Consider the following 11479-nt stretch of genomic DNA (forward strand, 5'->3'; position numbering starts at 1 on the left):
GCAGTCTGTCTGACACGGTGCGGATCGTGCGATGGGAGCGAATGGGACGACAGCACCGTCGGCTCGCCCAGATTGGTTGGGGCGCGATCTCCCGCGGGCGCCTCTCAAATCCTGCGCGCGTCCCGAGCGCGTCCGAGCTCAGTGGCCACCTCACCACCCCCACCCATTTCTCGACCCTCGCCGCCTCTCTCTCGTCCTCCTCCCCCGCCCCGCTGTCCAAAAGCCATGGCCTCGCGCGCCGCTCTCTCTCGCTTTGCCCCCTCCCTTTCCCATGCCCGCACGACCCGCTCCGTGGCGCGTCTCGCTCGCGGCTACGCGACCCAGACCGAGCACACCGTCAGTCCAAAATGTCCCTGCCATCTAGGCATACCCTCACCTTCTGCACTAGATGACCGTGCGTGAGGCGCTCAACTCTGCAATGGAAGAGGAGATGCTCCGAGATGAGAACGTCTACGTCCTTGGGGAGGAAGTTGCGCGGTACAACGGTGCATACAAGGTGCGTCTCCGGCCTTTGGCTCGTTTTCTATCTCTTGACGTCCTATCCGCCCCATTCTTGCAGGTCACCAAGGGTCTCCTTGACAAGTTCGGCGAGAAGCGTGTCGTTGATACCCCCATTACTGAGATGGGTTTCGCTGGTATCGCCATCGGCTCTGCGTTCGCTGGCCTCCGCCCAGTGTATGTGTCAATCACTCCGGTCCCGTTGGCTCCCTTACTCAATCTCGCGCGCTATCTAGCTGCGAGTTCATGACCTTCAACTTCGCGATGCAAGCCATTGACCAGATTGTCAACTCTGCTGCCAAGACCCACTACATGTCTGGCGGTGTCCTCCCTTGTCCCATCGTCTTCCGTGGTCCCAACGGTGCCGCTGCTGGTGTTGCCGCGCAGCACTCACAGGACTACGCCTCGTGGTACGGCCAGATTCCCGGTCTCAAGGTTGTCAGCCCATGGAGTGCAGAGGACTGCAAGGGACTGCTCAAGGTGAGCTCCCGTGACGACGATCCGTCTTGAAATATCAGCGGAGGTACTAATACCTGTGGATGCGTACAGGCTGCCATCCGTGACCCCAACCCTGTCGTCGTCCTCGAGAACGAGTTGATGTACGGCGTCTCCTTCCCAATGTCCGCGGAAGCCATGTCGGACGACTTCCTCCTTCCCATCGGCAAAGCGAAGGTCGAGCGTGAGGGTAGTGATGTCACCATCGTTGCTCACAGTAAGATGGTCACGCACTCGCTCGAGGCTGCGGAGGAGCTCGCGAAGGAGGGTATCAAGGCCGAGGTCATCAACCTCCGGTCCATCCGTCCTCTCGACATTGGGACCATCAAGGCCTCGCTCAAGAAGACGAACCGCCTTGTCGTCGTCGAGGGTGGATTCCCTGCTTTCGGTGTTGGCAGCGAGATCTGTGCCCAGGTCGTCGAGAGCGAGGCCTTCGACTACCTTGACGCGCCTGTTGAGCGTGTTACTGGTGCTGATGTTCCCACTCCCGTACGTGATCATTCGTGCTGTCGTGCTGTTCAGCGTGACCGTGACTTACGCGTCTTCGTTTTCAGTATGCTCCCAACCTGGAGGCTCTGACCTTCCCCGACACGTCGACGATCTTGACGGCGGTGAAGCGTGCTCTCTACCGCAGCAACTGAGTTCCAAACACCGGCGGGTCACGGTGGAGCGTGCAGAGCGGATGGTAGAGTACCACTCTACCTATGGGGTGTCTAGACTTTATATTACTGGTCATATGGTTGCTATCAATGCACTGCTACTCTAGATATCTGCTACACTTTTGCTTTGGTCTGCTGTACCTCATAGATCTCGCCAACGTTCGCCCGCAACAGTGGTTACAAGTGGCCCAGCTCGCGCAGTCGGATGCGCACGGCATTTGCGTGGGCGTCCAGGCCTTCACAATCAGCTAGGGTCGCCACAATCGGTCCGAGATCCTTGAGCCCGTCCGCCGTGATCTCCTGCGACGTGATATGCTTTTGGAAGGAGAGGGTATTGACCCCGCTGAATTGTCGAGCGTACCCGTTCGTGGGGAGGGTGTGGTTCGTGCCCGACGCGTAGTCCCCGCAGCTACCACAGGACTATGTCAGAAAGGTATACTGAGGGACTTCCCGCAGACAACGTACCTCTCAGGAGAGTATGGCCCGACGAACACGCTGCCCGCGTTCTCGACCGCGGCGACCGCGGCGGGGGCGTCCTCGAGGTGCAGGATGAGGTGCTCGGGCGCGTAGTCGTTCGAGAACGCGATCGCCTCCTCGACGCTGTCCACCCGGACGATGATGCTCTTCGCGATCGACTGGCGCACGATCGCGACGCGGGGCAGCGCGCGCGCCTGGCGGTCGAGCGCGTCCTCGATCGCGGCCACAGCGGCGTCGGCGAGGCGCACCGCGACGAGCACGACCTGCGAGTCCGCGCCGTGCTCCGCCTGGGAGAGGAGGTCCGCGGCGACGAACGCCGGGTTCGCCGCGCGGTCCGCGACGACGAGGACCTCGCTCGGGCCGGCGGGCATGTCGATCGCGACGAGCGCGTCGGTGTCGTTCTGGACGAGCATCTTCGCGGCGGTCACCCACTGGTTCCCGGGCCCGAAGATCTTGTCGACCTTGGGCACGCGCGCGGTGCCGTACGCGAGCGCGGCGACGGCCTGCGCGCCGCCCGCGCGGAGCACGGCGGAGGCGCCGACGAGCTGCGCGGCGTAGAGCACCTCGGGCGAGACGGTGCCGTCGGGGCGGGGCGGGGTGGCGAGCACGATGGAGCGGCAGCCGGCGACCTGGCGGGGACGCCGAGCATGAGCGCGGTGGAGGGCAGGACGGCGGTGCCGCCGGGGACGTAGAGCCCGACGCGGGCGATCGGGCGCGCGAAGCGGGAGCAGACGACGCCGGGCATGGTCTCGACGACGAGCGGGGCGGCGTCGGCCTGGGCGGCGTGGAAGGCGCGGATGTTCTTGTACGCGGCGTCGATCGCGCGGCGCACGGCGTCGGGGAGCGCGGTGGCCTCGGGGGCGAAGGGCGGGAGGAGGACGGGGTCGGGGAGGTGCGCGCGGTCGAAGCGCGCGGTGAGCTCGAGCAGGGCGGCGTCGCCGCGGGTGCGCACGGCGTCGACGATCGGCTTCACCTTTGCGATCATCTCGTCGGACTTGAGCACGGGGCGGCGGAGGAGCTGTGCGCGCTCCGGGGGCGAGAGGGACGAGAGGGTGTAGCTGCGCATGCGGATGGGCTCGTCGTCCGCAGCGACGGGTGCTGGGGCCACGGTGGGTGCGAGTGTGGATACCGGGGGCGTGCTTGCACTTTCATTGGGCTCCTCCGACGTGGGGCTGAGCTGGTTGGTGAACTGGGGCTTTGCGTTCCCCGGTCTCCTCGTGACCTTCTTGGCCTTGAGGTCGAGCGAGCGTTCGATGTCGGTGACGCTCACGCCCGCGGCGACGCAGCGGGCGAGCGCGAAGTAGAGCAGGTCCGCGGCCTCGAACGCGACCTCCTCCCCGGTCTCCGCGCGGCACAGCTCGTCCGCCTCCTCCATGATCTTCGCGCGGAGCAGCGCGGGGTCGTCGAACAGCCGGCGCGTGTACGAGCCCGCGGGGGCGGCGGCGCGGCGCGCCTGGAGCGTGCGCTCGAGGGCGGCGAGCCCGGTGAGGTCCCCCGCGCCGAAGCACGACGCGCGCTCGCGGTGGCAGAAGCCCGCGCCGTGCTGGACGACGGAGAACTCGAGCGCGTCGGCGTCGCAGTCGGCGCGGATGCGGACGACGTCCTGGGTCGCGCCTGAGCTCTCGCCCTTGCGCCAGAGCCCGTGCCGGCGCGATTGGTAGACGCCCTTGCCGGTGAGGATGCTCTCCTTGACGGACTCGGGGGAGGAGTAGACGAGGCCGAGGGTGCGGCCGCCGTCGGGGTGGGAGGAGACGACGGTGGGGAAGAGGCCGTCCTTGCGGTCCGAGGTGAGGGGCGCGAGGAAGGCGTCTGCGATGTTGAGGTGCTTGGCGTCTGGGGTGGAGAGGGTGAGCTGCGAGGTGGGGACGACGATCGTGGTCTTGACGGTCTGGAGGGCAACGATGGTCGACCGCGATGGCGGGTCTGAGGAGGGGGTGAGTAGGGCGTGGACGGTGAGTCCGGTGAAGAAGCGGGAGAAGGAACCGATGAAGTCGGGGTCGACGGAGGGGGTCTTGATGAGCACGCCAGAGACACCGTGGCAGACTTTGTCGGAGACGGCAGAGACGTTGCCCACGTCGAGGAGGAGGAGGAGCCTGTCCTCGGGCAGGAGTCCTATGAGCTCCTTGCCGAGGTCGAGGGGGAGGATGACCTTATCCGCGCCGTGATCGAGTGCAGAGATGACTTGATCTTGGGATGAGTCGGAGTCGAAGAGGACGAAGCGAGTTGCGTCCGTCGGGAGGGACGCGGGGTCGTTGAGGAGGAGAGGCACGACAAGGGGCCCGATGCGGGCAAGGGCTCGAAGGAGGTCATGGTCGTCCAGGCTGTCGACCAGCGGGAGGAAGGCAGACATGGTGCGCAGTACTTGGTCGAGGGGAGACCACTCGCTCTCGCAGTCGTGTGTTATGACCCGGGCCGAGACATCCGCCTCCACGTCCCCACAGTCTGAGTCACTTGAGCATCTCTTGGACTGCATGCTTCGTTGTCGCCAGTTGGCAGCCATGTTCTGGTCGAGTCGTCGCGTCTCCTACGAGACATAATCGATGAGGGATACAATTGTGGGTGCAGTGAGATTGCATCTACAGCTGATGACATGGGCTTCCAAGAAGGCGAGCCCATTGGCCAGACTCCGTCGGCAATCACCTCCAAAGACGCAGAAGCCGCGGAGGAGCGACGCCCTTCATTCCTGCACTCAGCTGGTGAGAGGGACGGAGGCGCGACACCGAGCAGGACTCTGCACAGACGATGCGCGCGTGGCCGGAATACGGAGCCGGGCTCGACGATGATCCATCCGAGAGAAACGGCGTCGAAATCGAAGAGCGCAAGAGCGCCCAGGTCCCAGGACGGCGAAGACGGTGGACGCGTCGTGTCCTTGACAAGAAGCAACAAAAGCGGGGCCACGGTCTTTGCGCCTGGCGTGCAACCGCCGTCAGTCCGTCGGGCACAAAGCGTCCGCCACTCCTCTCTCATATATACCCTCACCGCCGTCCTTGTACGCCCACCCGTCTCTCCCTTCTCATCCCCCCGCTCCTCCCTCCCATTATGCCTCCTCGCGCCGCGCTCGTGGCGCTTCTCGCGGTGGCGGTCCTGCTCGTGGTGGCGGCCCAGCCATCCGCGGCGCTCGTCCTTCGCCGTTGGCCTACCCGAACCGGGTGCCCATATCACCACTGTCGGCGTCAAGAGGCCCTCCTTTGGAACCGCCGGTCGCCTCACCGATGTTATAACCAACCACTTCGAGTCTCGTCCCCGAGAGCATCATCCACCACTACGATGGTACGTCCTCATCTGATCTTGGCCGTCTCATCTTACGACCGATCGCTTCTTCGTCCGCTAGTCGGTAAGATCCTCCATTTCTTTCGTTGTAAATCTCCCAACTGATCCATCTATTCCAGTCATCTCCCTTCGATAGGCCGCTTCCCGCCAAACTCAACATGGACATCATAAGCGACTGCAGCTCGATATTGCCCCCGACATATTCACCCCACGCGCCGTCTATGATGGGCGGAAGAACCTGTTTGCGGCCCGCGAACTTCCTTTCGGACCCTCCGGAACGCATGAGGTACCTACGGCTTCTCCCGCACGGATACGCGCTCACCTCTCGAACAGTTCAGCTTCACTCTCGTTGACCGTCCTCAAGCGGCAGGCGAAGCCACTGGGAAGGGACCCAAGCCGTACAGAGTGAAGCTCACACTCGTCGCGACGATCAATCCCGAGTGCGTGCTCTGTCTGACTTTTCGGATACGCACGCTCATTGCTGGTTCAAGAATCCTCGCGCGCTTTTTGCAAGGGCAGCAGTCGCATGATAACACCGTCTTGACCGCGATCACCGTACGTTTTCACTGTTACTTGCAAGTCCTCTTCACATATACACCCATATTCGCAGGCTCTGAATGTGGTCATTCGTATGGAACCCTCCATGAAATACCCTTTCAACGTCCGCTCGTTCTTCACGAAGCAAGAGATGAAGAATATCGGTGGCGGCATCCATCTATGGCGGGGCTACTTCCAGTCGGTGCGCCCTGCAATCGGCAAGATGTTGATCAACGTCGATATCAGCACTGGCGCGATGTACATGCCCGGACCCCTCATCAGTGTGGCCCTAGAGTTCCTCAACAAGGTGGGGTCCGACCCAAGATACTCTCCCCTGCGAAGGGGTTCCCAGAGAGGGAGCGTATCCGGCTCCAGCGTTTTATATCCGGAATCCGAGTCACCGTCCAGATCCCTGGACAGCAGACCGTGGCGCGGACCCCGCGCGTTGTCAAGAAACTGACCAGCCTAGGAGCAGACCGCGAGTCGTTCACAGACAGTGACGGAAGACGTGTGTCTGTATCCGCCTACTTCAAGCAACATCACAACTACACGTTGCGGTATCCGGACATCATCTGTGCCGAGGTGAATGCCCCCAGTTGTGAATGTTGCAAGATATGAACACTAAATGCTCTTCCACGACAGTTTGCGAACGATGTCTATGTTCCTTTGGAGTTGTGCTCGGTGCCGGAAGGCCAGATAATGCGCAAGCAGATCCCGTCCGAGAAAACCAAGGACGTGTTGGAATTCGCGACCCAGCAGCCTGCCCAACGCCTCAGAAGCATCACCAACGCCTTGGGCGTCCTAGCGTATGGACAGTCGGAGTATGTCAGGGTATGTCCTTGTGTTCAGCATCGCTGTCACGGAGACTGACCCAGCGATGGCAGCAATTTGGCATGCACGTCGCGAACCCTCGCCCCGCGACCATTCCTGCGCGGATTCTCGACACCCCCACGCTTCAGTATGGCCCAGGCAGCAAGCAACCCACCATTGTGAGTTCATTTTCATGCTCTTGGTAGTTGCTTTATTCCGACAGACAGCGAGTAGAGACCACGGGATGGAGCTTGGAATATGTAAGTGTTGTGCTCCCCGTCGGCTTGAACACGGCTGACCTTAGTGCAGGATCGACAAAAAGCTCTACCGTACAAACCCGATTGGAATGTGGGCTATAGTCATCTACGAGCGGGAGCAACGTTTTACTCCGCAGATAGCTCAAGAGATGGTGGCTGGGTTCTGCAGTGCCTTCGCAGCAATGGGTCCGTCCGGGGCACTCGTCATTTCATACAGAAACTGATTGGTTGGCACAGGTATCACCCTGCAACAGCCAAGACCCGTCATCAAATACTTCCAGTCTATCAACAAGGTTGCGGAAGTGAGTGCTGATCTTGCGTCTGCCTCATCGACGTCTGATGTCACTCCTTTCGCAGCAACTCAGGGCTGCTGGCACTGAATGCTTCCAAACGTACAAGAAGTACCCCGATCTCATGATCGTCGTTCTTCCCGAGTCGTCGGTTGACCTTTACACGGCCGTCAAGCAGTGCGTAATCCCATTTTTCTCCAGGAGCAGGATGCTCACCATCACCGATAGCTTCGGCGACTGTACTCAAGGTGTCGCCACACAGTGCGTGAAGTCTTCGAAGAGTTCGCGTGCCAAGCCCCAATACTTCGCGAACGTCTGCCTTAAGTAAGTCTTGATTCCCAGTGTCTACTTATGCGTGCTTGCCGACCCTCACTCCAAGAATCAATGTCAAGCTTGGGGGGATCAACGCTATACCAGATCCCCGCTCGGTCTCCGTGCTCACAGATCCTCATAATCCCACTATGGTCATGGGGTGAGCGCGAAATGTCATGCATCACATTTTGGTACTGATAGTCTCAAGGGCGGACGTCATTCACCCTGCTCCCGGCGCGGACGGCCGCCCGTCTTTTACCGCCCTCGTCGGCAATGTAGACTCGGACACGGCGAAGTATGTCGCTGACATGCGCGTTCAGACCTCGAGGCAGGAGATGATCGACGATCTCAAGGACATGGCGACCAAGATCATTTTGATGTACCGAGGTTACCGCGCCAAAGCAGAGAAGAAGCCGGGCATCGCGCCGAAGAGAATCATTTTCTACAGAGATGGTGTGTCTGAGGGACAATTTCAGCATGTCCTGGACTACGGTGAGCTAGGCCGTTTACTGTTTCGTGGAAAAGTCTTCTAATTATGGCGTGTCCGTGTCGATACAGAGCTTCCGCAGCTCAAGGGTACGTGAACTCAGCCGCATACTCATCCCGAACCTCTCGGACTGAACGCACGCTTTGCTCTCCAGAGGCATGCAAGGCTGCTGGTGTGGATCCACTGCCGAAGATCACAATCATCGTTGTGGGCAAACGACACCACGTTCGGTTTTTCCCCACCCGCGACTCGGACCGAAGCGGGAACTGTCCGGCGGGCACGGTCGTCGACAATAATATCACACATCCGACGGAATTCGACTTCTACCTCCAAAGCCACGGCGGTCTACTGGGCACATCCCGGCCGGCGCACTACAGCGTGCTATACGACGAGAACGGGTTCACGCCTGACAGTCTACAGGCGTTGTCGTTCGCCCTCTGCCACGTTTACGCCCGCTCGACGCGCTCGGTGTCCATCCCTGCCCCTGTCTACTGTGAGTCGTGTTTCTGTTTCGCTCGCGCCTGGACCGGATCATTGAAGGACCCTATAATCGTGCTATGCGACGCAGACGCGGACACGGTCTGTTCCCGGGCAAAGAACCACTACGACCCGAACGGAACGCAGCAGCTTTCAGGAGACGACTGGGCATCTACTGACACCAGGGATGCGGCAAGCCAATTGGAGCAGTTCCGGGCATCGTTCAAGCCACTACACGAGAAGACGTCGAGGCTGATGTACTTCTGCTGAGCGCAGGGTCGAATGTATCGAACTGGTGTCTGCGCGCAGAGCGTACGTTTAGCCCTCGCTTTCTTGTCGATCGTCGTCTGTCGTAATCCCTGTCGTCACGGATTCCACCGCTCCCATAAGTTTCCCATGGTCCCCAGTGTATCGCTACTGCTTTTGCCGCATGGTCGTCGCTTTCTGAATGCAGTTTGCAATGTAATGTGTTGTACCTGACCGAGTGAAGAGAGTGCGATATCTAGGCTGTGGGGCGGTTCCGAGCCCGCTAGGTCGGCTCGGAAGACGGGGACGGGACGAAATAGACAGTGCCGCAGCGCGGCTGCTGGGTGGGGGTGATCGACGGGCGGGGGGCCCTTGGCAGGGATGGGGAGGTCTATGCCATTGGCCCGGTACGCCGGAGAGAGGTGTCTGCTCGCAGGGGAGTACTGTGCATACGTCCGGATACACCGCCGCCGACCATCGATGGAGGGACATGAAGGCCGCGGAGTTGCATCGAATGGGTTTTGTGTCATCCCGATGCTTCGTCGGGCTCGCCATGCGACCCGCAGTGGACGTTCCCGGCAGCGGGCCTGGCGGAGGAGGCGCCGGGGAGGACCCCGGGAGAGGGTGTGACAGCAGGCGTGTGTTGTGGGCAAGTTCGAGCCTGCACCTCGACGGTCTCCGCACGGCAGAGCCCAATTGTCCATCCATCCAATGCGGTCAGCTCGACCTTCTGCAGTCGTCCGCGTCCCATCGACAACCAGGACGACCAGGCGCCGGACGGGTCCAACGCGAACATGCTCCTTCTCGAGCACAACGCGACGGACGACTCTCGCCCGCCCGCTGCGTCGCGTCGCGAAAGTGCAGACTTCCCAGCCCCGGCTGCCTTCTGACCCTCCGCAGCCCGCCCGAATCGACCCAGCCCGGCTCATGCCCCTGCGCATCCGACGGACACCACGTCGTCGGCCGGGGACTGGACGGCGCATGCCCACCGCCCTCGTGCGGGCAGCCGTGCTCCCTTCCCGGTATGTGGTCGTGCGCGTGCAGGACACGCCGCGCGCTCTGGCCTGGGCCACCCCACGCAAGTTCTGACAATAGCGACCCCCTTCTGCGCATGAAGCGTCAGGTCGTGTTTGAGGCGAGGCTGCTCTCCGGCGTCTTTCAACACCAACCCAACCATGCTCTCGCGCCGGACCCTCCTCGAGCACCCCACCCACCCACACCCCCTCCCGGACCCCTCCGGCCCACCGCAGCTGCCAGCCGGGCTCTCCCGCTCGACCTCCAGGGGGCGACGCTCATCTCCGGCGGTGTCGGCGCTCGACGGTGCTCTTCGCGCACGCCCACATGTGCGTCCACCCCTCTCGTCTGGGGATGTGTCCTCATTTCCTGGCGAGCGTGGGTGTGCACGATCGACAGAGCGCAGATTTCGGTCGACGGTGGCGCGCGACACTGCTCTCGAGCCGCGCTCCTCGTGACGTCGTCACAGCCTATCCATCCTCCTTCCTGTTCCTGGCCCCGCAACTCCCGTCCCTGCTCCACCGCGTTAAATACCCGCCCGGAGCCAGGACCCATGTCTCTCCTCGTCCTCGTCCTCGTCCTCGCCCTCCCCGCTCCCCCGACGGCCTCCTCCGCCATGCCAACCTCGTCGACGAACAGCAGCATGGCTTGGCGCAAGCCCGTCCCACGCCTCTCCCCCCAGGTCTCCGCCGCCCTTCCTCCCCGCCTCCCGCAAGGCCCCCGTCAACTGTCGCCGACCATTATGAACAAGGATATGCCGCCGGTCCGTTGTTCTGCCCAGCACGCGTCTCTCTCCGCGCCGCTGATGAATGCTCATATCCACCGCGCTCGCCCCACGTGCAGATCCCCGCCGATGAGCACTACGCCACCGCCGTGCGCGAGAGCGAGCTGAAGCAGCAGCGCCGCTGTGCCATCTACTTCCACGGGCCCCCGTCGCCCGGCGTCGTCGACGACAGGTCGTCGGTGACCGACTCCGAGAGCCGCCGGGAGTCGCTCGCCCCCACGCTCGTCGAGCTCGAGCTCGAGCCCGAGCCCGGCCCGCAGGAGACCACGGTGCGCGCTCCCCATCCCGAAATGCACATCTCCGACGCGCGTAGCTCATTGTCGTCTGGCACGCCCATGTCCTCCGCCCGGCCGTCGCGCGCGTTCCTGCAGCTCCCCTGCACGCCAACGCCCCCGCCAACGCCGCCCCGGCGCGAGTGCAGGTCGCTCGCGCACGAAGAACAGGGCGAGCCCGACCGCGCGACGCGTTCCCCAAGCACGCCTGTGCGCCGCGCGAGCCAAAAGTCGCTCCCCCAGGTCCGTCCCGCCCGTTTCCGTTCGCCCCCAGCCTCCGTCTCCCCGTCGAGACGGCCGCTGGGTGGCGGGTCCTGGCGAGCGATGCTGATACGGCTTCGATCGTCCGCCGCCGCTCCCGCAGATCTATCGTCCGCCGACGCCGCCGCTGCCCGCGCAGCACCCGAAGACGCGACGGCCGGGAGGGCACTCGCGGGCGAGCTCCGAGAGCCAGGTCCACTGTCGGTGCGTGTGATGCCGTGGTTCGCGGAGCGGCCTCCCTGACTGACGTCGCTTGCTTGGCCAGCAGCAGCAGCAGCAGCAGCCTTCTCAGCACGAACCGCCTGCGCGTGGGGACCACCCTGCGTCTTCGTC

The 11479-nt window shown here is 62.6% G+C and overlaps 3 protein-coding genes across 3 annotated transcripts; 2 read left to right on the forward strand and 1 right to left on the reverse strand.

Moving 5' to 3' along the window:
- Nucleotides 1-388: 388 nt before the first annotated feature.
- On the forward strand, nt 389-1634 carry BXZ73DRAFT_87794 (thiamine diphosphate-binding protein; the record flags this gene model as incomplete). The annotated part of the gene is made up of 5 exons (XM_048024718.1): nt 389-496; nt 560-675; nt 735-978; nt 1048-1482; nt 1548-1634. 5 exons carry the CDS (start codon nt 389-391, stop codon nt 1632-1634), a joined length of 990 nt encoding a protein of 329 aa, XP_047882299.1.
- A 195-nt stretch (nt 1635-1829) lies between these two features.
- Nucleotides 1830-4479, reverse strand: BXZ73DRAFT_87795 (histidine biosynthesis trifunctional-protein; the record flags this gene model as incomplete). The annotated part of the gene is made up of 3 exons (XM_048024719.1): nt 1830-2061; nt 2118-2758; nt 2800-4479. 3 exons carry the CDS (start codon nt 4477-4479, stop codon nt 1830-1832), a joined length of 2553 nt encoding a protein of 850 aa, XP_047882300.1.
- A 689-nt stretch (nt 4480-5168) lies between these two features.
- BXZ73DRAFT_97517 (argonaute-like protein) lies at nt 5169-8839 on the forward strand (the record flags this gene model as incomplete). The annotated part of the gene is made up of 18 exons (XM_048027394.1): nt 5169-5222; nt 5581-5685; nt 5733-5839; nt 5891-5954; nt 6010-6243; nt 6345-6518; nt 6579-6767; nt 6821-6925; nt 6981-7006; nt 7056-7189; nt 7241-7305; nt 7361-7470; nt 7522-7617; nt 7673-7765; nt 7814-8097; nt 8164-8181; nt 8247-8585; nt 8661-8839. 18 exons carry the CDS (start codon nt 5169-5171, stop codon nt 8837-8839), a joined length of 2376 nt encoding a protein of 791 aa, XP_047882301.1.
- Between the last annotated feature and the right edge of the window lie 2640 nt (nt 8840-11479).

Source organism: Epithele typhae, assembly GCF_022376455.1.
Source record: "Epithele typhae strain CBS 203.58 chromosome Unknown BXZ73scaffold_4, whole genome shotgun sequence".
Taxonomy (NCBI): Eukaryota; Fungi; Basidiomycota; class Agaricomycetes; order Polyporales; family Epitheliaceae; genus Epithele; species Epithele typhae.